Source organism: Haliaeetus albicilla, chromosome 2, assembly GCF_947461875.1.
Source record: "Haliaeetus albicilla chromosome 2, bHalAlb1.1, whole genome shotgun sequence".
NCBI lineage: Eukaryota > Metazoa > Chordata > Aves > Accipitriformes > Accipitridae > Haliaeetus > Haliaeetus albicilla.
In genome coordinates this window covers 886,071-909,819 of record NC_091484.1, presented here as the reverse complement: position 1 = coordinate 909,819, position 23,749 = coordinate 886,071, and the positions used below count along the sequence as shown (strand labels likewise).

Genomic DNA, 23,749 nt, shown 5'->3' with positions numbered 1-23,749 from the left:
TCCGCCATGTGCCCATGCCAAGGAGCCCATGCCATGCCCCAGCTCCCCGGCCTGACCCCGCAGCTGAGCTGGCCAGGGCTGCCCCGCACAGGACCAGGGCTACCCCGCACAGGACCAGGGCTACCCACCGGGTTCATGCCAGCAGCACCAAGCCCATCCCCGTGGAGTTCCCCTGCCCAGCTCTGAGGTTGCCTGCGCTGACAGACACGGGGGTTTCCCTGCTGCCCTGGCCCTGCCCCTGCTCCCTGCGGAGCCTCCAGAGAGTCACCAAAAAATCCCCCAGGCTGGTGCCAGGAGGAAGCTGGCGAGCGGGGCTGTGAGTCAGTGGGAGAGGCTGGGCCGGGGGGCAGAGCTGCGGCCAGCAGACCCCCGCTTGGGACTCTGGCCACCCAGCTCAAGGATGCTCAGGGCCATTGGCCTGAGCACCGTGCAGCCGGTGCACCCTGGAGCCAGATGGGGCCAGACAGGCGTGGGTTTGCTGGCACAGGCTGCGCGGCGTGCGGGGCCTTGGCTCTCGGCTCCTGCCATCACTTGCTCCGAGCCCCCTCTCTCCTCCAAGCCCCATCCCTGCCAGTGCTGCTCTGCTCTGCTCTGCTGGGCCATGGCTCTGCCCTGAGGGGTGCCGCAGGCGGCACGGTGCTGGGCAGTGCCGTGGCGGTGTGCCCAAGCTGTGGTAGCTGCGGCTCCTGCATGCGGCGGAAACGAGGGATGGGAATAGCATGGGAAAGGCCCAGGGATCTGCCACAGCGCCGGGGAGACCAGAGCTCGATCTGGCCCCCCTGGCTGCACCCCAGCACCGGTGGCAGACATGCCCTTGCCCAGGCTGTTCCAGGGGTGCTTTTGCATTCAGCTCCCGCACCGGTTCCGTGTGCTGTGGGCTGAGGTCCTGGCAGCCTGGAGAGCGGAAAGCATGGAGCGGTGCCTTGCTCCCCACGCACCCCAGGAGCCATCAGCTGCGACGGGGGCCTCAGGGTGCCTCAGCAGAGCCCCGTCCTCACCCCGGCTGCCGGCCAGGCAGGGAGCATTGGGAGCCCCTGCCTCCTGCCTTGCAAAGAGCTGTGCCATGCACAGGGGTGAGGGGCGGCAGGCTGGACCCTGCAGGGAGGGGAGGTGGTGGGGGTGGCCGGGTTGCAGGGGTCCCAGGTCTTCGTCCCACCGGGAGAGGGCTGCACGTGGGCACCGTGGGCTGGACGTGTGTCTCGCCGAGGCACAAGGACGGCGGCTGCTTGTGGAGCAACTTCCTCTGCCGAGGAACCAGAGCTGCTCTTGCAGGGCTGCGGCGGGGTGTGAGGCAACCCCATGATTTCTCAGCACCGCTTCCTCCCGGCGGGGCTTGCGCTGCCTGTGAGCTCCCCGCACCCGGCCGACCCTGGCCCTGGGGCTGCATCCCGCTGGCATCGGCAGCTCCCCTGCATGCGGCTGGGTCGGGAGCAGGGCTGTGGGACCCTGGCTGCGTGGGGAGGGGGTCCGGGGAAGAGCCTGCACCTGGGATGAACCCCCGCAGTGAGCCCATCTGCCCCGCACGGGCAATGCTCCCCCAGAGATGAGCCGTCCCTTAGGCATCGCAGCTCCTCTGCAAGGGCACAGGGGAGCTTGACCCCTCTCCTCTCGCCATTCCCCAGCCTTGCTGGATGCCAGCGTAACCTGTTTGTCCTCTGGCCAGGCCAGGAGCTGTTTGTTCGGCTCAGCCAGAGCTGGGGTGATGCAGGGAGGGGGTGGCTGCAGGAGCACAGCCTGGAGCCTTCGGGAGCCAGCAGCACAGGGCACCAGCAGGGATGGGGTGGCCTGGGAAGATTGTCCTCCCGAAGCCAGCTGAGGGCTCAGTAGGGACCTGTGAGCCGGGCGTTAGTGAGACCTGGGGAAGGGGAACCTGTCCTGGGACCTGTGTCTTGGGCAGTGTCTCCAGGCTGCACTGGCCCTCCTGCCTCCCCTGCTGACGCTGCACCTCTCTCTCTGCTCTGCCATCTGTTTTCACCTCGCTCCTCATCCCTGTTTGCTTTCCCCTTCCCCACTCCCGTTCCCACAAGCGTCGGCACTTTGGGAGAAGCAGGAAAACACTATCCCATGGCGAGGTTTGTGCTGGGCCAGGCAGGAACCTGAGTCAGCAGCACCCTGTGGAGCAGCCAGCAGCGAGGATGGGGCACCCCTGTGTCCCGTGGAGCCAGCTGGAGCATCCCCGGGCACGGAGCTGCTCCTGGGCAGGCACTGCCCCGGTGCCGCAGGGCTCTACCGGGTGGCTGCCGGTGAGTGGGCTTAGAGGCACCAGTGGGGTGATGAGCCACAGGGACCTCCTTTGCCGGGAACACTCTGCCCCACCGGGGTGACGCAGCTGCGGTGGGGGACATGGGGACAGATGCTGTGTCCCGGTGAGGGTCCAAGCGCTGGCATCTGGCTCCCAGGCAGGCGGGCTGCAGGCACCAGGGGTCTGGGCAGGGGATCTCCTGCTGGCTCTGCCCGCACAGCCCCGATGCCCACCCAAGCCCCTGCGGGTCTGGCTCTGGTGGCATCAGCCCTTGGCCGGCCAAACTCAGCATCAGCCGGTGTGGGAGACAGCTGCAGGGTTCTGAGCGCCCGGCCGGCCCCCCCAACCTCAGCAACCCCCTGCTATCCCCACTGCCACCATGACCTTGGGGCCAGCAGGGCAATGCCTGCTGTAGGGCAGCCGCAGGACAGCCGTGCCACGCCATGCCCTGGTGCAGCCGCCCGGCCGCTCTCCCTCGCGCCTGCCCTCACGCCGTGCGTGGCTGCAGGATGGAGCGTGTTTAGTAAACAAGGTGATGAAACAGTTAAGGCAGGGAACGAGAAGCCTGAGTGTGCGTTTCGTCACCGTGGGAAGGGAGCGTGAGTCGGCGGCTGAGGGGTCTGAGGGTGACTCACTGCCCTCCCCGCCACATAAATAGGGAGCGGGAGCCCGGCAGCACCCAGAGCAGAGCTGCAGGGACCCGGCACTGCCACCGCCACACCATGGCACTCGTCCTCCTGGCCCCACTCGCCGTGGGGCTGCTGGCTCTCTCCTGCTGTGCGGCCCCCCTCCAGAACAAGCCACAGGCGGTTGTCACCTTCCCGGGGGAGCTGGTCAGCACCCTGTCGGACCTGGAGCTGGCAGAGGTGAGGGGAGCGCAGCCCCACGGCCCCCTCCCGGCACCCAAGACCCCGAGGGGCTCCCAGGGTGGCAGCATGGGGCTGCAGGCTGAGCTCAGGGGCTGCCCGTCTCCCTGCGCCCCAGGAGGTGCCCGGGCTGGGATCGGGCACTGGGGGTGTGCGGTGGCCAGGACTGCCCGAGCCCCATCCCGCCTCGCTCAGCCCCTCCGGCTGCCTTTCCTCCCCAGAGCTACCTGCTGCGGTTCGGCTACACCACGGAGGCGGAGGCGAGGACGGGCAGCAAGCACGTGTCCCTGACCAAGGCGCTGCGCAAGATGCAGAAGCAGCTGGGCCTGGAGGAGACGGGGGAGCTGGACGCTGGCACGCTGGAGGCCATGCGAGCGCCCCGCTGCGGCGTCCCCGATGTGGGAACCTTCCTCACCTTTGAGGGGGACCTCAAGTGGGACCACATGGACCTGACGTACCGGTGAGTCTGCCTCAGGAGATGGAGCCTCGTGCCCACAGGGCAATGGTTCCTGGGGGATGGAGATGGGCGCAAGAGCTCAGGCAGAGTGCCAGCCTCAGCTCAGCCCGCCAGCCGGGCCTCGGCACTGCCGGCACAGCTGGGTCTCGGCACAGCCAGGGCCAAGCCGTCACAGTGGCAGCATCTGCTCCCTGGCACCCGGGAGAGCATCTGAGCCCCGGCCTGAGGGTGGTGGACGGCTGCTCTGCCCGGCCGTGCCAGCGCTGCTGTCCCCTCCCGGAGACGTGCCCGGAGCAGGGTCACTCCTGCATCATGAGCTGGGACCTGGCAGTGCTGACCCCCCCCCCTTCCCCTGGCAGGGTGATGAACTACTCCCCTGACCTGGACCGTGCAGTGATTGATGACGCTTTCAAGCGGGCTTTCAAAGTGTGGAGCGATGTGACCCCCCTCACCTTCACCCAGATATACAGCGGCGAGGCGGACATCATGATCATGTTCGGCAGCGGAGGTGATGTCCCATGGGCAGGCAGGGAGGTGGGAGCCGGCTCAGTTGTGGCGAGAGGGCTGGTGACATGCCCTGCCCATGAGATCATCACCCTGCCTCTGCCTGAGTTGTGTTCGGGGTCCCTACGCCCCTGCATGTGCCAACAGACATGTGCGTGTGCGGGCATGCAGAGGGTGCGCAGGTCTCGCATGCTCGGGGGTCCGTGTGTGCGCTGGGGGCACGGGGGCTTCTCTGGTGGGGCTGGCTCTGAGAGTGCTTGTCCCTGCAGAGCATGGGGATGGGTATCCCTTCGATGGCAAGGACGGGCTTTTGGCCCACGCCTTTCCCCCGGGCCAGGGCATCCAGGGCGATGCCCACTTTGACGACGACGAGCTCTGGACACTGGGAACCGGCATAGGTAAGGGCAGGGCCTGGCTGGTTGGGGGAGGCTGACGGCAGCCACCCCAGCCCCGTCGCTGAGCCGCCCCTCTCCTGAGCAGTGGTGAAGACCCGCCATGGGAATGCCAACGGGGCCAACTGCCACTTCCCCTTCGTCTTCGAGGGCCGCTCCTACTCCCGGTGCATCACGGAGGGGCGTGCGGACGGGCTGCCCTGGTGTGCTACCACCGCCAGCTACGACCGGGACAAGAAATACGGCTTCTGCCCCAGCGAACGTGAGTAGCGGTGGCCGTGACTGCAGCCCCTGCCCGGCCTTGCGGGTGCCCGGGGCCATCCTCACCCCTCCTTGCCCCACAGTCCTCTTCACCAACGGTGGAAACAGCGACGGGTCCCCCTGCGTCTTCCCCTTCATCTTTGAGGGCACCTCCTACGAAGCCTGCACCACAGATGGACGCTCTGATGGCTACCGCTGGTGTGCCACCACCGCCAACTTCGACCAGGACAAGAAGTATGGCTTCTGCCCTAACCGAGGTGCGAGCGGGGATGGGGCGCATGGGGTGGCTGGTCCCCAGCCACAGTGCACAGGGTGGGTGCCTGAGGGGTCTTGGGCTGTCCTGGGGTCTGGCTGGCATGGCCAGGGCCAGCCCCACTGACACTGCGCTGCAGACACAGCGGTGATTGGCGGCAACTCCCAGGGGGACCCATGCGTCTTCCCCTTCACCTTCCTGGGGCAGTCCTACAGCTCCTGCACCAGCCAGGGCCGGCAGGACGGCAAGCTCTGGTGTGCCACCACCAGCAACTACGACACTGACAAGAAGTGGGGCTTCTGCCCAGACAGAGGTACCGGCCCCCCTGCCCGCACCCTCTGGCCCCACGCTGTGCCACCACACTGGCACACTCCCTGCAGGGGTCGCAGTCCCCCGCTGGTGTGTCCCATCCCACTGGGCGCTGAGGCCGGTGCTTTCCCCCAGGTTACAGCATCTTCCTGGTGGCTGCCCATGAGTTCGGGCACTCGCTGGGGCTGGACCACTCCAGCGTGCGTGAGGCCCTGATGTACCCCATGTACAGCTACGTCCAGGACTTCCAGCTGGACCCGGATGATGTCCGGGGCATCCAGTACCTCTATGGTGAGCAGCCATGCTGTGGCCAAGCATGCCAGGGGTCCTGTGGTGCTGGGCTGGCCCCCAGCCTCACAGTCTCCCCTGTACTTGCTCAGGTCGTGGCTCTGGCCCCAAGCCCACCGCCCCTGCACCCGTGCCCACCAAGGAGCCCGAGCCCATGCCCACGGAGGCTGGCAGCACCTCCACCACCGAGGAAGAGGAGCTGACACCAGAGCCCACAGCTGAGCCGATTCCCGTGGACCCCAGCCGGGACGCCTGTATGGAGAAGAACTTCGATGCCATCACAGAGATCAACGGGGAGCTGCATTTCTTCAAGGACGGGTGAGCAGCAGTGCCCAGCACCTCCTGCCCTGGCAAGTGTCAGGGTGATGAGGGGATGTGGAGGGACACAGGGCTGTGCCGGGGGTGTAGGGGGACATGGGGCTGTGCCAGGCTGAGGTTATCAGGATGGCTGACCTTCCCCACCAGGAAATACTGGACCCTCTCATCCTTCTGGAAGTCGGGCATCCAGGGTGCCTTCTCCATCACAGACACCTGGCCTGGCCTCCCGGCTGTCATCGATGCTGCATTCCAGGATGTGCTCACCAAGAGGGTCTTCTTCTTCGCCGGTGAGCTCTGCCCCTGCTGCTGTTGGGGCCCTGGTGTCAGCTGCAGCACGAGGAGCCCGGCACTGCCCTGGCAGCCTTGGGGCCAGCTGATGCCCGTGCTCTCTCCTGCCTGCAGGTCGGCAGTTCTGGGTATTTTCTGGCAAGAGCATGCTGGGCCCCCGGGGGATCGAGAAGCTGGGCATCGGGAAGGAAGCTGGCCGCATCTCAGGGGCCCTGCAGCGGGGCCGTGGCAAAGTGCTGCTCTTTAGTGGGGAGAGCTACTGGAGGTGAGCAGGTGGGACAGCCACAGCGGTGCCTGCCAGCTCCTCCTGTGAGGGGCTGGGACGCAGGAGTCCTGGCAGCCCTCAGCATGGCTCTGCTCTCCCCGCAGGCTGGACGTGAAGGTCCAGAGGGTGGACAAGGGTTACCCCCGCGCCACCGACGATGTCTTCACCGGTGTCCCCCTCGATGCACGCAACGTCTTCCTCTACCAAGGTGAGTGGGGACCTGGCGGGCGGGGGCTGTGTGGTCACCCCCGGGCTGCCCTGAGCCTCCCACGGGCAGAGGCTGCCCCTCCGCGCCTGGCACGGGGCAAGGGCTGCACCGTGGGGAGCAGCCCTGAGGCAGGGCATGCCATCCGCCCCAGCGGGTCCCTGTGCTGGGGCTGCCAAGCCCCGGCGAGGGCCATCTGCGGGGGCCAGATCCCCGTGTGCCTGCGCCACTTGGGCAGCTGTCAGGATGGCTTCTCGCACGGCTGGCCTCCCACTGACTCTCCATTCCCTTCGCCTCCCTCCTCGCCCAGACAAGTACCACTTCTGCCAGGGCAGCTTCTACTGGAGAATGACGCCACGCTACCAGGTGGACCGGGTGGGCTACGTCAAGTACGACATCCTGCAGTGCCCCCAGCACTGAGGGCCCAATCAGCCGGCCGGCTCCGGCCGACACGCTGCTCCCTGCCCATGACTCCCAACTCCCAGGCTTCCGTCTCGCAGCCTGACTCCCCAGGGCGCCAGGGGCCATGCAGCCTTGTGGCCGTGGGGCAGCCCCCACCGAGGTGGCGGCTTTGCTGTCTTCCCAGCAGAAAGGGGCAGGGAATCCGGGGGTTGACCCTCAGGAGCTGCCCGGCCCGGGGAGCCCCGGCTGGGGAGCAGGACTCTCGCTGCAGCCGGCACCATGCCACCCCTGCCAGCGCCGGCTCCGCCACGCAGAGGCATTTGCCTGGTGCAAACCACACACGGATTTGTAACGACTTTGTCTTTTTCCTGAGCCAGCCGTGCCAGGTCGGGCCGGGCTTTGCTGGCAGCTGGCACCCGGGGACTCTGCTGGGGGGGGGGGGCGCGGGGCTCTGCCTCGCTCCTGCCTGCTGCCCGCTCTGCCAACCTCCATCTGCCCGTTTTTAATAAAGACAATCCTTTGGACACAGCCTCCGAGTGCTCCGTCAGCCGGCCAAGGTGCCGGGCCTGGGGCATTGCCTTTGTCTGGGCTGTGGGGTGCCAGCATTGGTGGGGAAGGGGGTGCTGGGCAGGGGGGCTGCAGCCAAGCCCCCTCTTCTGCTGAGGGCTCCGGGATCCCTAAGGGACACTGGGTCCCACCGGGGAGGATGTCCCTCGGCCCCAACATCCCCCGCCACCAGCCCCATGCCACGCGCAGCCCCCTGTGCCCTCCACCCTCTAGAGCCCCTCCTGCCCCCCAGGCCCTGGCTCCCCTGTACCCTGCCAGCCCCTGGCCCTCTCCTGCATCCCCGGCTCTCCACCGGCGGTGAGGGACGGGCGTTTGTCACAGGCTGGGACACGGCGTGTGGCCGGGCCCCCCGCTGCTGCGGCCTGACCACCCCCCCACCCCCCCCGAGCCACCCTGCCCCGGCCCGACCTGGCCTGTCCCAGCGCGGCCCGCAGAGCCCAGCGGCGGGGCCGGGACCGTGTCCGGGGGCTGCCCGGGGCCGTGGCAGGGTGGGGCGGCCGCAGTCCCGGGGCTATAATTAGCTGTAATTAGCGGCCGCGGCTCCGCGCAGGGCGGGGGCAGAGCGCGGCCCCGGACCGGCCCGCCGGGGTCCGGCCCCAGCACCCCCCGTGCGGCGGCGGCTGCGGGGCGGAGCGGCCCGTCCCGTCCCGTCGAGCCGGGCCGAGCTTAGCGCTAGCCGAACCGAGCTTTGCCAAGCCGAACCGAGCCGGGCCGCGCCGGCCCTCCAAGCCGAGCCGTGCCAGCCGTGCCGCTCGGAGGCGAGCGGTGCCAGCCCTGCAGCCGCGGGGGCGGCGCGGCGGGCGGTGCCGCGGGCACTAGGACCCCGGTCAGCGCCCGGCGGGGCCGCGCTCGGCGGCCGCCGGGACCCGGAGCCACTTGTGGAGGCGGCGGGGCCATGAGCCGGCGGTTCACCGTCACCGCGCTGCCCCGCCACGGCCCCCCGGCCGCCCGCGGGCCCGACCGCGGCGCGGGGGGCGGCCGCCTGCCCGGCCGCGACGGCAGAGGTGAGCGCCCGGGCACGGCCGGCGGGGCGGGCGCCGGGGGCGGGGGGGGGGACGGGGACACGACACTGCGTGGGGCAGAGCTAGTGGGGCAGGGTCCGTGGGGAGGGGTCTGTGGGGCAGAGCCGGTGGAGCAGGGTCCGCGGGGCAGGGCAGGGTCCGCGGGGGGGGGCAGGGTTCCCAGGGCAGGGTCTGCGGGGGGGGTCTCCGGCGCAGGGCAGGGCCGCCGGGGCACGGCAGGGGGGTGCGGGGTCGCCCCGGGCTGGCGATCGGTGGGCCCGGCCCCTCGGAGGCGGCGGGGACCCCCGGAGCGGGGCTGGCGCAGGGCTGCGGGATGCAGGGGCCGGGGGGTGCTGAGCGGGGCTCGGCCGGGCAGGACCCCTCATCCCAGGGTTCTGCCCCAGGGCTGCCCCCGCTCCGTGTCCCCATCCCGGGGGTCTGTCGGAGCGAGGCCCCGCTCCTGTGGGACCGGCAGCGGGATGGAGCCAGGATCGCGGCTGGCACGCGGAGGGACGGCTGCGGGGTGCGAGGCTGCAGGCCGCTCCTCGGGGAGCTGCGGAGGAGGCTGGGCTGCGGGTCTGCGGCTGGGCCGGCGCGAGGGCATGGGGAAGGCAGGCAGCAGCCAGCCCTCGGTGGTGGTGGCCCACCGGGCTGTGGCGGGTGCAGGCACTGGGGCCGGCAGGCCGTCGCCTTGCGGTGCCCGGGGGACGTGGCGGCAGGGCTGTGGTGTCACCGGAGCTGTATCGATCCCAGAAACCCGGCCGACAGCAGCACCGCGCTGCGTGGAGCTGTGACCTTGCACCCTCGGCGAAGGGCGCTGGTGGGAGGCAGCGAGCAGCTGGACGGGTGCTGCGACACCCAGGACGGGCTGTGCTCCCGCCAGTGGGCTCCAGCTCCCGGACTGTCCTGCCCAGCATCCCCGCCGCAGTGGGGTGGCGCAGGGCTGGACCCGCTGGTGAGTGGGTGCAGGGCCACTTGTCACCCCACGGCATCCCAGGGCGGCTGGGCCTGGCCCATGGGCTGCGTCAGGGGCAGAGCAGCCGGTGCTGAGCCGCAGCCTGCGGCCCTCTCAGAAGGGCTTATCGGCTCGGCGGCTGACCTGCTCGCGGGGGGCCGGGTGAGGAGCAGGCCCGGCTGGGGTGAGCATGCCGCAGGGGCCGCGGCAGGGGAGGCACAGGGATGGCGGGCGTCCCTCCCTGGCTGAGCTGTGACCTTGTGCCCTCGCAGAGGACAGCCAGCGGCCCGGCCCTGCCGGCCGGCGCCCCGGGACCAACCCTGCACCGTGGCTCAGCCGCAGCCACGGCAGGGTGCGTGCCGAGGGGTCGGGGCACCGTGCCGGAGAGCCCCCGGTCTGCCCCGATGAGCACCCCACCTCTCTCGGTGGCCCCGTGGGCTGTGGGTGCAGCCACCGGGGGATGGATGGGGAGGGGGTGCCGTGGGGCTGCGGACGGCAGAGCTGCCTGCGCGGCGGCGGGCAGGGAGCAGGTCCCGGAGCCGGTGCTCGGTGCCGCCTGGCCCTTTGCAGAGCCACGCGTGGGGCTGGCCACGGCGCAGGGGGGACGGAGGCTCGGGGCCCTCGGGTCTGCATCCCCGGGCGGGAGCAGGTGGCGGCTCGGTGGCGGGAGGGCCCTCCGCCGCGGCACTGTGAGACCACCCGCTCCCGGCGGGGCCTCGCTCCCGGCGGGCCCGGCCCCGGGGGCAGCCTGCCCGGCGGACTGCTGCCGCCCTCCCGGCGCCGTGCCGTGGCGCCGGGGCCGCCGCGCTGCCGCCCCGCCCGGCCGGCTCTGCCCGGGGAGGGCTTTCGGGCCCCTGCGGACCCCGGGCGGCGGCGGCGGAGGGAAGGGACTGCCCGGTGGGGTGCGGCCGGGCGGCCGGGGCTGGCCGCGGGGCTCCGGGACGGCGGGGGAGGCGCGGGGCGCCGCCGCCGCCAGGGGGCGCTGCCGGGACAGACCGGCCTCCCACGGGGGGGTGTGCCCCGCCCCGCCCGGCCCCGCCCGGCCCCGCCCCGCCGCCGTCCGCCGGACCCGGCCGCCCCCAGCACCCGCGGCGTGGGGGAGGCCGGTTGCTCCGCGGGGCCGGGGGTCGTGCGGGCGTCCCACGGGACCCGGCCGTGCGGGCCTGGGCCGCCCGCCGGGGGGGCAGCTGCCCTGGCTCCGGGGGGGCACCGGGGCATCCCTGGAGCGGAGCCCCCCCCCACTCCGTGTCCCGAGGCAGCCGGGCTCGGCGGCAGTCGCCATGGAAACCAACCGGTTAAGGAGCCTCTCTCGTTGCCACGGAAACCGGGCCCGCCGTCATCCCCGCCGGAGGCTCCTGGTGCTGGGGGGGCTCAGCCGCTCTCCCAGACCTGCCGGGGGAGGACGGGACCGCGGGCAGGGCTGTGTGGGGCCGGGGGTGGGCACCGGGGGCGGGTGGGCTTGGGCGGCAGCAGGGACCCCTGCTGCCCTCAGGGACACCCCAGTGCCGGGGGCTGGGGTGCGAGGGCACGGCAGGGCCCCCCACGGGGTGCTGGGGCCGAGCCCCCGCAGCACCCCGCTCAAGGTGCTGGGCGCAGAGGGGTGCGTGGGAGGGGCAGGCTCTTTGGGGGGCTGCGTGGGCGGGGGGCCCAGCCTCCCCTGCCCACCCCCCCCCCGCTGCCGTGTCCCCCTGTCTCCCCCAGCCTGGAGCCGTGCAAGGTGGGTTTGTGGGAGACGGCGTGCTCTTGGGAGGTGTTGTCAAAAGTGCCAGGGGTCTGCACCGTGGAGGGGTCATATGGCATGGGGGGCTGGGGAACTGTTCCCAGGGGGGGCTGGGGCAGCCAAAGCCTGAGCTGCTGCCTGCAGCACCTTCCTGAGGCCTCTCCATGCCGCCGAACCCACTGCAGGGTGCTCCAGCAGGGTGCCAGGGGCTGGGGGTGCTTGCACAGGCCGTGGGGCCAGGCAGGAGGTGCCACATGGGACGCAGGACACCCCAGTGCCTCGGTCAGCTGCGCTCCTGTGCCTGACCCTTTTGGGAGCAGCCGGCAATGGCTGTGCAGCCGCTCCTTGGCCGGCACCGTGCCCTCTGGCCCTCGCTCAGCTGCGACAGCCCGGCATCCCCAGGGCACTGCAGCCAGCACAGGGCTGCTTGGGGGGGGCTCCTCGGTTGTGCTGCCCAGCAGCAGGGCCCGGCGGGAGGAGGTCGCTTCCGCGGCTGATCCCTGTGCTGGGCTGCCCGGCCGCCTGCTGCCATGGCCCCGCTGCCGGCAAGACATCTGGGCAGGGCAGCTGGCATGACACACCAGCTGCACGCGGCGTGGGGCTCTTGTGACACAGGAGCTCACGTCCTCCTGCCCTGCCCCACTGCCACCCTTCTGCTCTTGGCCTTGGGCAGCTGCACTGGCTCCCAGCTCCCTGTGGCTCTGCTCCCAGCCCCATGGGACACCATCCCTCCCTCCACATCCTGTCCCACCACTGGAACTGGTGGCAGGTCCCAGCTGGCACCCATGTCACCTCCAGGCTCTGTTTTTGCCCTGGTGCTGGTGGCAAGGCCTGAGCTGTCTGGACAGGGATGAGCAAGACCCCTCCATCCCACCGAGGTGCTGCAGGATGTGCTGCCCCTGGGCTCGTGGGGCTGGCAGGACAGAGAGGTGCAGGGTGTGCCATGATGCAATCTTCCGGCATAGCCTTTAGCTCCGTGTGTGCATCGCTGCCCTCTGCGCCCCACTGTGCCTCTGGGCTCCCCCACAACCTTCCCTCCGTCCTCTTGGGGTCTCTCCTGCCTCAGCTCCCAGGGACTGCCACACTGCCTGGCCTCATGCCCTTGAGCCCCCGGTGCTGCGAGGAGCACCCTGCCGAGCCGCGACGACGGGGTCTCCTGTCCAGGGAGGGTGTGAATTGGGCAGGCTGCCGGCAGTGCCCAGGGATCGCTGCAGGCAGTGCAGCGTGCCGACTGCCATCTCTGTAGCGCAGCTACCCTCGCCTCCCGGGCGGGCTGCTGCCAGGCTGTCCGCTCTGTGCCCTCAGGAAGTTTCCCAGCACCTTCGGCACATGTCTCGCTCCTGGGAGGTTTGACCGCTGCCGGTTACAGGACAGGCAAGGGCTGTGCGGCTGGCTGCTGGGACGCCTGCCTTGAGAAGGGCTGCGGGGACCCACCTGGGCTCTGTGCGACATGGCAGGTGCAGGGGGGTCTGGGACATGCTCGGGGGGCTCTGCGGGGTCTGCAGTGGCAGTTTGCAGGGTTGTTCTGTGTTCTGGGCCAGCTCTGGCTCTTGGGGGTCTCACACATCTCAGCAGTCTCCATCCCAGGGCAGGTGCAGAAGCATTGGGGCAGGGTGCTCCAGCTGTGCTGTCCCAACCCCTTGACCTGGCAGAGGAGCTGCGCAGCTCTCCCTCGTCATTCCTGGGCAGCCTCTTGCAGTTATGTGGGGCACTGATGCCATGCCTGGCCCCCTGTCAGGATCCTGCCTGCACCCAGGCTCGAGAGCCACTTGCAGCTGATCCTCCTGCTGCCATGCCCAGGGAAAGCCGTCTGCCTCCCTCCATCTCCAGCTCCTCCATGCATGCCCTTGTGCTGCCTGCGGCCCCGGTGCCAGACCCCTTTCCCGGCACCCTGCAATGCCCAGGGTGCCGGGAAAGGGGTCTGGCACTGGGCCTGCAGGCAGCACAAGGGCAGGGGTGCTGCCCAAAACATGCCAAGCCTCTCTGCTCCCAGCATGCTGGGGCCATGTGCCCCAGCCCCAGGGCATCCCATTCACAGGCCAGGGTTAAGTCAGTGCTGTGCTGGGGGATTGAGCCCCTACGGTCTGGCTCTGCCCCGGGGACAGCCTCGATGTGGCCCCCCATGCAGGTGGGACCCTGCACATGGGCTAAGCAAATGCAGGCGATAGCGTAGCCCCCCTGCGCTGCCGGCAAATCCCAGCCCCTGAAATGGAGCCATAATCCAAGGATTAGGGGATTAGTGGTCTTTCACGTGCTCCCTCCCCCCATCTGTTTTAGCAGGAAAATCCCTCTTGTGCGGAGCCCACGCGCTGTGGCCTCCTGCGCAAAACCACCCCCTCAGTGCTCGGCACTCACTGTGGCCGGCTGGCCCCTGCGCAGCCCCCGGCCTGCTGTCCCTCTGCCTGGCCACAGCCTCCGCGTGTGGGTGTGCTCTGCAAACACCCCAGGACCCGCCAGGGAGAGCGGCTCTGCCCGCTGCATCCTGCCTGCAGCCCTGGCTGTGCAGGCAGTGTGCGGGGGCCAGTGCCGTCCCTTGGGAGCGGGCCAGCCCCTTGCTCCAGCGCTGGCTCCCACTCAAGGCCGAGGGATGTGGGGGCGAGGGGACGGGGACGGTGCGTCTGGGCACGGGCAGGCCCACGCTGCGGCCAGTGCACGGGGTCCTGGGCAGGAAGGGCGGGTGGGGGCCGAGCGAGGGGGGGGTGGCAGTGCTCTGCCCGCGCTGAGGCAGCCGCTGAGCTGCCCACCCTGCCTGCGGGCCGTCCTGCGCCGCTTGCCGTGGGGCTGGGGCTGTGCCGGTGTGGGGCCTCCGGGACGTGGGGCCCGGGGGTCCTGGCTGCAGCAGGCAGAGCAGGGGCTGGGGCTGCTGGCGGGGCCGGTGCGAGGGGTCCGAGCCCCCCCGCCCTGCAAGGTGAGGGCCGGGGAGCCTCTGCGCTGCAGAGCAGCTGGCCCCGTACCAGAAGAAAGTAAACAATTAATTACAGCCGTCAAGAAGTAACTAACGCCAGCGGGCTGTCATGATCTCAGCCTGCTCCGGAGGAGATGCCGGGAGCTGCAGCCAGCTCCGGCTCCGGGATCCTCCTGGATTAAGTGGGTGAGAGAAGGGGGGGCTGCGAGCGGCCCTGCAGGGTCAGCGTGGGGTCCTGTGGGCAGCCCCCAGCCCGAAGGCGGCCCTGAGCCCTGCGGCCCTGCTGGGGGACGGGCTGCGAGGGCCAGGGGCTCCGCAGGAGGCAGCAGGGCCGGGGGGCATTGGCCCCTTCACAGCCCTTCTCTAGGGTCAGCCCCGGGCCTGCCAGGCTGTGGGTCTGAGGGGGGGCTGCGCCGGGGTGTTCCTGGGCGCGGTGTGACCCCGGCCAAGCTCGCTCCCCTCTGCGGGCAGCGTTCCCCGCTCTGCAGGGCTGCTGCAGCCCGGCTGGGCAGAGCGGGGTCGGCAGCCTCTACCAGATCCCTGGCCCTGCTGCTGGGTGCTCTGGCCATCCCCCTCCTCCCCGGGGTGCCCTTGGATGATGGTGGCTGCAGGCCGGTCCTGCTGCGAGGGCGGGGGGGCTTTGCCCCCGGCCCGGGCCCTGTTGCCTGCAGAGGGGTCCCCACCGGCAGCTGCCCCCGCTCCACCGAGAGCTGCCCGCCGCTGCGAGCAGGGGCCGGGGCTGCCCGTGAAGGGGGTTGCCCCGACCCCAGGCCTCAGCGTCAGTCCCGCAGGTGCAGGGTCTGTCCCACTGCGCACCCCGAGCCGGGTGCCCGGTCCCAGGGCTGCGCCGGGGCCCGGTGCGGGGTGAGGGGTCTGGTGCGGTGCCCGGTGCGGGGTGCGGGGCGCGGGGCTGGTGCGGGGTGCGGGGGCTGGTGCGGGGTGCGGGGCCGTCCCGCCCGCGCCAGCCGGGGCCCGCAGCGCTGCCGTGCCCTAGTTCCTCCCCCCGCCCGGCTCAGCCGGGAGGCGGCGTGCGCTCCGCTCCGCGCCCTCCCCCGCCTCGCCCCTGCCTGCCGCTGCTCCCCTCCCCGCAGCGGCGGGGGCAATGCCTCCTGCATACGTGATGAAGTGAGCGGCCGGGCTGGGCTCCGCCGGCAGCAGCGAGCCGTGAGCCCGGGCGCCTCCGCACTGCAGCCCCCTCCCACCGGCGGCGGCGGGGGGCGGCGCGGGGACGCGGCTGGCTGCGGAGCGCGGCGCTCGCAGCTCCCGGGCAGCAGCGTGCGGCCGCGGGCAGCCGGCGCCATGCTGAACAACCTGGCCGACTGCGAGGACGGCGACGGCGGCGCCAGCCAAGGTGAGGGACCGGGACCGGGACACCGGGGGAGCCCGGGGCGGCCGTCCCTGCCGGGCTGGGGCCCGGGGCTCGGCGCCGAGCGGGTGGCGGAGGCGGTGCGGAGCCGGGGGCCGCGAAGGCTTGGGGGGGGGGAGCCGCGGCCGCCGGACCCCGCCGCGGGGCAGGCGGGCGGCACCGGCACCGGCCGCGACGGCGGCTCTCGGTCCGCGGCCCCGCGGGGCTGCGGCGGGCGGTGCGGGCGATGTGGGGGGCTGCTCCCGCTCCCGCTGCCGGCGCCTCCGCTCAGCCCCGGCCCCGCTCCCGCCGCTGCGGCAGCCCTGGGAAACGGCGGCGCGGCTGGAGCAGCGGCTGCGGCGGGGCCGAGCCGTGCCCGGAGCTTGCCAGGGAGCCTCCTCCGGGCGGGGGCTGCGGGCTGCCCTCCGGGCGATCCCGCCGGGCGCCGGCCACCACCATCTCCCGAGCAGACCCCGGCGGCCGCTGCGCCGGCCCGCTCCCGCCCGCCCCGGACCCCCGCAGGGGTCCCCGTGGCCGGCTGCCGCCCCCCCTTCACCCCTCCCCCGGCTACCTCCTCCCGATCCCTCCCTACCGTCTTCCCCCCTCCGGCTGCCGCCCCCCCATCCCTGCCTACCTCCTCCACATCCCTCCCTACCGCCTCCCACATCCCCGCTGCCGCTCCCCCCCAGCCCTCCCTACTGCCGCCCCCCATCTCCGGCTGCCGCCCCCCCACCCCTCTCTACCACCTCCCTCGTCCCCGCTGCCGCCCCCCCCCGTTCCCGCCGCCCCCCCGCACCCGCCGTCCCCCGGGGCCGCCGCCGCTGTCCGCGGTGCTGCCGCTGTCCGCGGTGCTGAAGCGGCCGCCCGGCCCTGCGCCGGGGCCCGCGGGAGCCGCTCGCCCCGGGGCCGCTGCGCTCTGCAGCGCCCAGCCGAGCTGTGCCGTGCCGAGCCTTGTCGTGCCAAGCCGTGCCATGCCGTGCCAAGCCGAGCCGAGCCGAGCTGCCCCGCTCGGTCTAGCCCGTGCCGTGCCCTGCCAGTCGGTCTGAGCTGTGCCATTCCCTGCCAACCCGTGCCGTGCCGGGCATGCTGCAGCCCCGGCGCAGTGCAGGCAGGCAGGGCCGCTGCGATCTGTGGGCGAGGGTCCGGGGCTGCAGCCCCGCGGGCGGTGGGGCCACCAGGCCCTGGCAGCAGCCCTGTGACTGCTGGCGCTGTGGCCTGAGCTCTTGCCGGGGCACCCACCGACAGCCGAGCTGCTGTGGAGGGTCCTTGGGCCCCTGCAGGGCCATGTCCAGCCCCAGGTGCCCAGGCAGCTGGGCCAACGCAGCACCCTCTCCTGCAGGTGCTTCTGTCGGGCACAGGGATGGGTTGGAGCCAGGGAAATGGCAGTGATGTGCCCGAGGGGACCTGCGGTGCCTCTCTGACTCTCCCCAGCCTCCCACCAGGTCCCTGCCTGGGGTCTGCTGAAAGCCCCAGCCAGGAGGGGACAGCCAGCTCTGGCAGTCGCTGCGTAAGTCCCTGGCTGCCTGCAGCGAGGCTCTGGGCACAGCCACGATGAGGCTTTTGGTGTTCGCTCCGCTCTGCCGACCTGAACCTGTTTATTTGCTTGTTTATTCACAGCTCCACTCAAGGTCAGGGCTGGCAGGAGTCTTCTGGGGGCATCTTGCTGGGCTGGGGGGAGCTGTGCTGGCCCCCGGCCGTGCCCTTCCCTGGGCTCTTGCCCTCCCCTTGCCCTCTGCAGCACCAGGATCTATCCCACTCGCTGCATTTCTATCAGTGCAGCAGTGCCGGCGGCTTGGTGGCAGGCGTTTCTGCCTTGCTGGGGTCTGGTGGGAGGGCTGGACATGGTGCCACTACAGATGGACCAGGCAGACTGCCCCTGGAGCTGGGCCTGGCGAGATCGTGCCCTGTGGGCTGGCGGGTATGGGCCTGGAGGCAGTGGGGGCCCTGGGGGGCTTGGGAGAGCAGGGAAGCATCTGTGGGGAGGGTGATGGTACAGCCCCCTGTACCCATGCTGAGGGCAGCTGCTGCGGGGGGGCGTGGGATTACCCCCCCCCCCCCCGAGGGTCGCACTAAGCTCCCTGTGCGGGATCTGTCTGCAGTGACCACGGACGCCCCAGGGGGGTGGCAGAGCTGTTGCATGCCAGCAGGGCCCCCCTACGCATGCCGGCTGCTCCAGCACTGGCCGGCCAGTGACTTGCCGAGCCCAGCAGAGCTGCTGAAGCCCTGGGTGCCACTTACTTAGGTCATTTCTGTTGGAAGGGCCAAGCAGCATCCCCGCTGCAGGTCCCTGTGCTGGACAGCCTGTGAGAGCCTCATGACAAGGGCTGGAAGGGCTCCAGCCCTGGCAGCCCGGCGAGGGCTGGGCTGGTGGCAGACCCTCTGGGGAGGTGGTGGGGAGCGGGGAAAGCAGGCAGGGCTGCTGCCTGCAGTGTCCAGGCTGGCAGCATGCACGCTCTGTTTGGGGTGTGGAAATGTCAGACGCAGCCCCGCTGCAGGCTGCTGTGCCGGCACCCCAGCCTGCAGACACCAGGGTGCCCAAGGAGGGGAGACCCAGGGCCAGGAGGCTTTGCTGCAGCTTGTGTCCATGGCCATTTCCAAGGCAGGGCTCGGGCTGTGTGAGAATCTGGGAAGCTGTTTAAACGCAGCCAGCCAAAGCGCCTGTGCTGGAAATCCTGCGCCTGCAGGGCCGGCTGATCAAAGGGAGGATAATCCCAGGTTTAGGAAGGAAGAGGATAGGTCTGAAGTAGCAGTTGGTCCAATTTGGGTCAGGCAGTGAAAGAATCCAGCCCAAAAGGCCACTTGCTGTGCCTGCTGGCTGAAGGGGCGACGCGCAGCCCTGGGGTGGGGGGACCATCCCACCTCTCCCCACCCCATTCCACCCTACCCGACCCCACCACCACGCTGCAGCCGGGAGACAGCACTGCTGCATGCACTGCCAGCATGAGCCAGTGCTGCTCCGGCCACCAGAGCTGCAGCCGGACCCCTTGGTGAGGGGCACAGGGCTCCGTGGCCTCTCTGAGGTTACCCTGTCCAGGGCAGCTGGCAGATACCCTTGCTCAGGGGAAAAGGAAGCCTGGGTGGGAGCAGAGGTGCCAGCCACCATAAGGGCCCTTTAGCCATCCTCATCTGCCTTAGGTACTCCCAGGCCAGCAGCCCAGGGCCAGGCCAGTGGACGTGTGGCCGAATCCCCTTGATGGCTGGGGGTGACAGAACAGCACCTTAGCCTCACCAGCCAGCAGCTCCTGTGAAATGGCAGCAGCTGGGGACATCAGACAGGGCCACGTGCTCACCCGTGTGCTCACCGGGGTCACCCTGGGGTGCCCCTTGCTGCTGGCTGCAGGCAGAGCCCTGAGGAGCTGGAGGAGGCTGCTCGCCAGCCAGTGCTGTCGAACACTCTGGCAAAAGTCAAGGTGCCCTGCGCACCTTGCAGGGAGCCCCAGGGCGTCCCTGGGTGCCGTGAGCAGCCGCCACACTGCTGCTGCCCCTGAGGCTGGTGGGACCGGTGCGGGGTGCGAGTGGGAGCCCCATGGGGGAGGTGGCGCAGGAGGGGCCAGCGGCCAGGCCCACACAGGGGGTCCCTAAGCTGTCAGCACCCCTGTGCCAGCATCCAGCAGGCCCTGGGGCCCTGCAGGAGCACAAATGGAGGCGCAGGGGGAGCGTGGGGCCAGGGCTGCCCCCACCACATCCCCCCTGGCCTGCTGCTCCTCCTGGCCGGTGCCGCAGCCCCAGCGCCCAATGTCCCTGGCCAGGGCTCACCGTATGTGGCGGCCGTGAGGGAGCTGGCCCTCGCAGTGTGCCGTGGAGGGGACAGGCTGGCCGTGGCCAGGCAGGAGCAGGCAGCAGCTCTGGCAGCAGCTCTGGTTAATTAGCTTGTAGGGTTTGGATGCCTGGGCTCCCCCCAGCCAGTGCTCGGTGCCTTGCACCATGTAAAGCGATTAGGGAGGATTTGGGATAAGGGACGTGACGCTTCCCAACCCAATTTAGGGCTGAGTAAAAAGCCATTAGGGAATCAGATCGTGGCTGGTGCTGCAGCCCTGTGGGGCAGGCGAGCTCCTGGAGGCACATGGATGGTCCCTTGGCTCTGGGGGCCTGGGCTGCCGGGGCGGGCAGTGGGGTCAGTTTTGGGATGCCCCGGGCTGGCAGGGCCAGCGGTAAGGCCTGCCGCGAGTGGGACTGCGTGGTGCCCTCCGCGGGGCTGCGGGTTCCTGCCAGCAATCCCGCCGCGAGCCCTTCCAGCCGCCGCAGCAAATTAAAAGGCCGATTCATGTCGAGTGATCCCTGGGGAAGGGGGCGGCTGAGCGCCGGGATCGAAGCCTGGCACGGCTCGGCTCTGCTCCGCTCCCGCTGCCTCTCCCGCACCGGGCTGCCCGGCCTTGGCGCTGCCCAGCCCCATCCTGCGCTCCGGCCCCGGGGAAGCGGGCCATGGGCAAGGCCCGGTGAGCGCTGGTGGGGCTGGGGGGACATCCGGCAGTGGCCCCCCCCCGTGTCCCCGCGGCCGGGAGGTGTCACCCCCTCCGTGCCGCCGGGCGGGGACTGGCCGTGGGGGGTGGGGATGGGGTGGCCCTGCCCGGGGGGGGGGCTGCAGTGCCCCTGCCCACCCCTGCCCGCACAAATCCCGTGGCAGCCGCCGGGGAGAGGCTGCACCGGCCCCTCTGCGGCAAAATGGTCTCCGGCAGGAGCGGGGAGCGCGTTGTCACCTGGGACCCCGCGGCCCTGGCGCTTAACTCCTTCCAGCCTGGGGGGGCCAGGGGTGAGGCGGGTGGCCGAGGGTCCCCCCCCACCCCGAGCTGTGCCCCGGGGACGCCGGAGCTGTGCCATGTGCACGTCCCCGTGTTCCCCCACCTCCCACCATTGCCGGGGCCTTTCCCGGCGGCATCACTTGGCGAGGGGCTCCTGTGCCCCCAGGGCCGGCCCTGGCAGCCTGGGCGATGCCGGCCCGGGGCCATGGGCCCTGCGGTGCCAGAGAAGGGCAGTGCCCCGGACCGGGGGGTTGGAGGGGCTGCGAGGTTTGGGTGCCGTTGTGGTGCCAGTGGCTTGGAGCGTGGGCACCCCGGGGTGCTGCTGGCGTCTGTCGGGAGGAGCTGGGCAGTGCCAGGCCCGGGGGGGCTCGGCCGCGCCGTCCGGTGGGTGCTGGTGGGCCGGGGCACGGGTGCTGTGCGGGGCCGGCGTCCGGCCGCCTGCGCCGTTACATAAGAGCGGGAGCCGAGGCGGCCGTGGCTCGCCGTTGCCATGGAAACCAGCACGGTGATGTCGTCGGTCGGGTACCAGGCGGCGAGGCGAGGCAAGGCCCCCGCGGGCTCCGCTCTCCCGGTGGGGTTCCAGGGCTTCGCCCCGCCAGGCTGCGAGCACATCGCCCCGCCAGGCTGCCCCCCGTGCCGTGCCCCCGAGGCGCCGCTCGGTCCTGAGGCGCAGAGGTGGGCTCCGGACACCCCCGGTCCCGCGCCCTCACGCCCGTGCGCCGTTGGCCTGGAGGGCAGCCCCCTTGACTGGCGGTGGAACGTCCCCGGAGCTGGTACAGGTGGGTGGGAGCTGTGGCGAGCGGGTAGGTGCCAGCCCACGCCACCGCTGTTACCTAATGAGCGCTGGGTGCGGCGCTTTAGGCCAAACCCAGAGCAAGGATCACGTTGGGTCCATGCTGATAATCCCCCCGCGCACCCTTCGGTGGGGGACATGGGGCACGGCATGAGTCGGCGGTTCAGCACATGGTGCTGGGCATGCATCTGAGAGGGCTCTGGAGTGAGGCCGGCTGGACCCGTGGGCCAGGGTGTCCCACTGCTGCCGCCATGACCACTCCTGCACAAGAAGAGCCTGTGGGCTCTGCCCCACAGTTTGGCTGCGCCATTGGGGACACTGCTGCCCCGCCGCTCCATGCAGGAGGAGCCCGGGGACCGGCGGGAGGCAGAAGGCCAACCCGCGGGTCGGCATCACCTGCGGCGCTTGGGGCTTCACCTCCCGGTCAGGCAGGAGCGCCACGTCTGCCGGGGAAATTGCAGATGGTGAATCACCACCGCACACAGGCAAAACGGCTCCCAGGATCCCGAATATGAGTCAACTGGCAGCAGGCAGGCGGTCTTCAAAGGACCGGGCTGCTCCAAACAGTTGCGGGGTCTGTCCCGGGCTGCCGTGGTGCGTGGGTGGCTGCACCGCCCTGGCCCATGGGAAGCCCCTGTGCCCCTGGGTGCTCCCGGGCTCCACGCTTAAGGCCGGTGGAGGGGATGGCTCTCACCCTGGGCCCAGGATGCAGAGCAGGTCTGTAACCCTGCCTGGGCAGGCAGCCTGGCCGGCAGTGCTGCTGCTGCCAGCAGTGTGAGTGCCCTGGCTGCGGGGTGATGGTGGCGGGGATGGGTGTGTGGCGGGGACCCCCTCTGCTCCTGCCCAGAGCCAGGGACCAGGCCTGGCTGCCCCGGTTTCCCTGTGCCGTGGGAGGCCGTCGACCGCCAAGCCACTCTGCCCAGCACCATGTCCTTTGGTTCCCCACGCCCACACGGCCCCTGCCCCCCTCCCCTCTGGGCCTCCGCTCAGAGCTGCGCCACTCCGGCGGCACCATCCTCGCTGCCGCTCCATTTCCAGCCTGATTTATTTCTGCTGCTCTGCAGCTCGGCTGTTTTCCTTGCTGTTAAGCCGACTCCGGGTTTCTTCTGCACGAGGTTGTTAATGCAGCGAGCAGCCACGGCCCTGTCCCAGCAGCTCTGCGGGCTCTGCGCCGCTGCAGGCGGCTCCTCTGCCCCAGGCAGAGCAGTAGTGCCTGCCCTCAGCAGTGGCATTGCCGGCTGCCTCCCCGCCTTGTGGCGCAGCCGGCGAGGCTGCTGCCCCTGCTTCTGTAGTGCACGTCAGGGAGCAGGACCAGACATCTGGCCGCTCGCCCTTCTCCCAGGCATCGCGCCGGGACCGTCCCCCTCCACGGTGGCACGCTGAGCAGCCGGCCGCATCCTGCGCCTGCAGACGCAGTGCTGCGGGCAGCCCCGGTGCGCTCACCTGCAGGCACCCTGCGCCGTGAGTTATTGCTGCCAGCTGTCCCGCTGGGAGGGTTCCCCCTGGATCCACACCGCTCACCTCACTGCGTGGATGCGCTCCGGTGGGTCCGCGCGCCGGCCTGGCTGGGCAGGGCAGTACATGGCTCCTGGGGATGGGCAGCTTCTGCCCGTGCGTGGCACGGGAGGCGATGCTGGTGTCTGGGACGCAGGGCTGCCATTGCCTGCGCTGGCATTAGGCGCGAGTATGGTGCCCATGGCCCCCGCAGCCCTTCCGCGGGAGCTGGGGTGCAGCCGTGACCCCTTGTAGCATTAGCCCTGCGGGGTGGATGCTCTCCCAGTGTGGGCTGGGGCAGGGGCTGCCTGGCTGACCCAGCGGCATCTCTGCAGGCGATGGCAATCCCAAGGAGAGCAGCCCCTTCATCAACAGCACGGACCTGGAGAAGGGCAAAGAGTACGATGGCAAGAACATGGCCCTCTTCGAGGTAGGGTGCATGGGCGGTGGGGCGGGGAGGGTCCCCGGGGAGGGAGCTGAGCTGGGCAGCTGTCCCACAGCACTGTGACCTGTGTCTTGGGCACCAGGACACACTGGAGCCCCAGGCCAGGGTCCCCCAGCTTCCACAGCCATGCCCGGCGGGATGGGCAGTTGGGTAGCATCTGGCGAATTCCCCGGGTCCCAGGGCTGGCCAGGGTCCCGAAGGAATGTCCTCATTCCTCGGGGCTCTGCTCTCTACAGGAGGAGATGGACACTAGCCCCATGGTCTCGTCCCTGCTGAGTGGGCTGGCCAACTACACCAACCTGCCGCAGGGCAGCCGGGAGCACGAGGAGGCTGAGAACAATGACGGGGGCAAGAAGAAGCCAGTGCAGGTGAGGGACTCGGGAGGGACGCAGCCCCTGCCTGTGCAGTGCTGGGCCACGGGCTGCCCTGGGGACAGCCGGGTCCCTCAGCCCCTGCCGTTGGGTGGTTTCACCAGGGGTCCCTGGCTGCGTTGCAGGAGGAGCGGGACCCCTCGCTCCTCTGCCAGCCAGGCCCATGAGTCCTGATGGCTGCCTGCTCCCTTGGCAGGCCCCACGGATGGGCACCTTCATGGGCGTCTACCTGCCCTGCCTCCAGAACATCTTTGGAGTCATTCTCTTCCTGCGCCTCACCTGGGTGGTGGGGATCGCCGGCATCATGGAGTCCTTCTGCATGGTCTTCCTCTGCTGCTCCTGTGTGAGTGACGGTCCCCCGCTG

The 23,749-nt window shown here is 70.6% G+C and overlaps 2 protein-coding genes across 4 annotated transcripts in view; both read left to right on the top strand.

Annotated features, from left to right (window-relative positions):
- The first annotated feature begins 2,882 nt into the window (after nt 1–2,882).
- On the top strand, nt 2,883–7,574 carry MMP9 (matrix metallopeptidase 9). The gene is made up of 13 exons (XM_069800819.1): nt 2,883–3,108; nt 3,330–3,568; nt 3,925–4,073; nt 4,339–4,467; nt 4,550–4,723; nt 4,806–4,979; nt 5,115–5,288; nt 5,420–5,575; nt 5,665–5,890; nt 6,038–6,177; nt 6,293–6,443; nt 6,548–6,651; nt 6,959–7,574. The coding sequence occupies exons 1-13, from the start codon at nt 2,965–2,967 to the stop codon at nt 7,066–7,068; spliced, it is 2,070 nt and encodes a 689-aa protein (XP_069656920.1). The 5' UTR covers nt 2,883–2,964; the 3' UTR covers nt 7,069–7,574.
- Nucleotides 7,575–8,478: 904 nt separating this feature from the next.
- SLC12A5 (solute carrier family 12 member 5) overlaps nt 8,479–23,749 on the top strand; it is a 33,976-nt gene continuing 18,705 nt past the window's right edge. For 2 of the 3 annotated variants that reach the window (XM_069800742.1, XM_069800735.1), the window contains exons 1-4: nt 8,479–8,621; nt 22,905–22,999; nt 23,251–23,382; nt 23,582–23,728. In XM_069800742.1, coding sequence (XP_069656843.1) covers nt 8,513–8,621; nt 22,905–22,999; nt 23,251–23,382; nt 23,582–23,728 — 483 coding nt within the window. In that variant the 5' untranslated portion in view covers nt 8,479–8,512. Of the gene's footprint in view, nt 8,622–15,251; nt 15,550–22,904; nt 23,000–23,250; nt 23,383–23,581; nt 23,729–23,749 lie in introns of those variants that run through there. The other variant, XM_069800749.1, reaches the window with a different exon arrangement.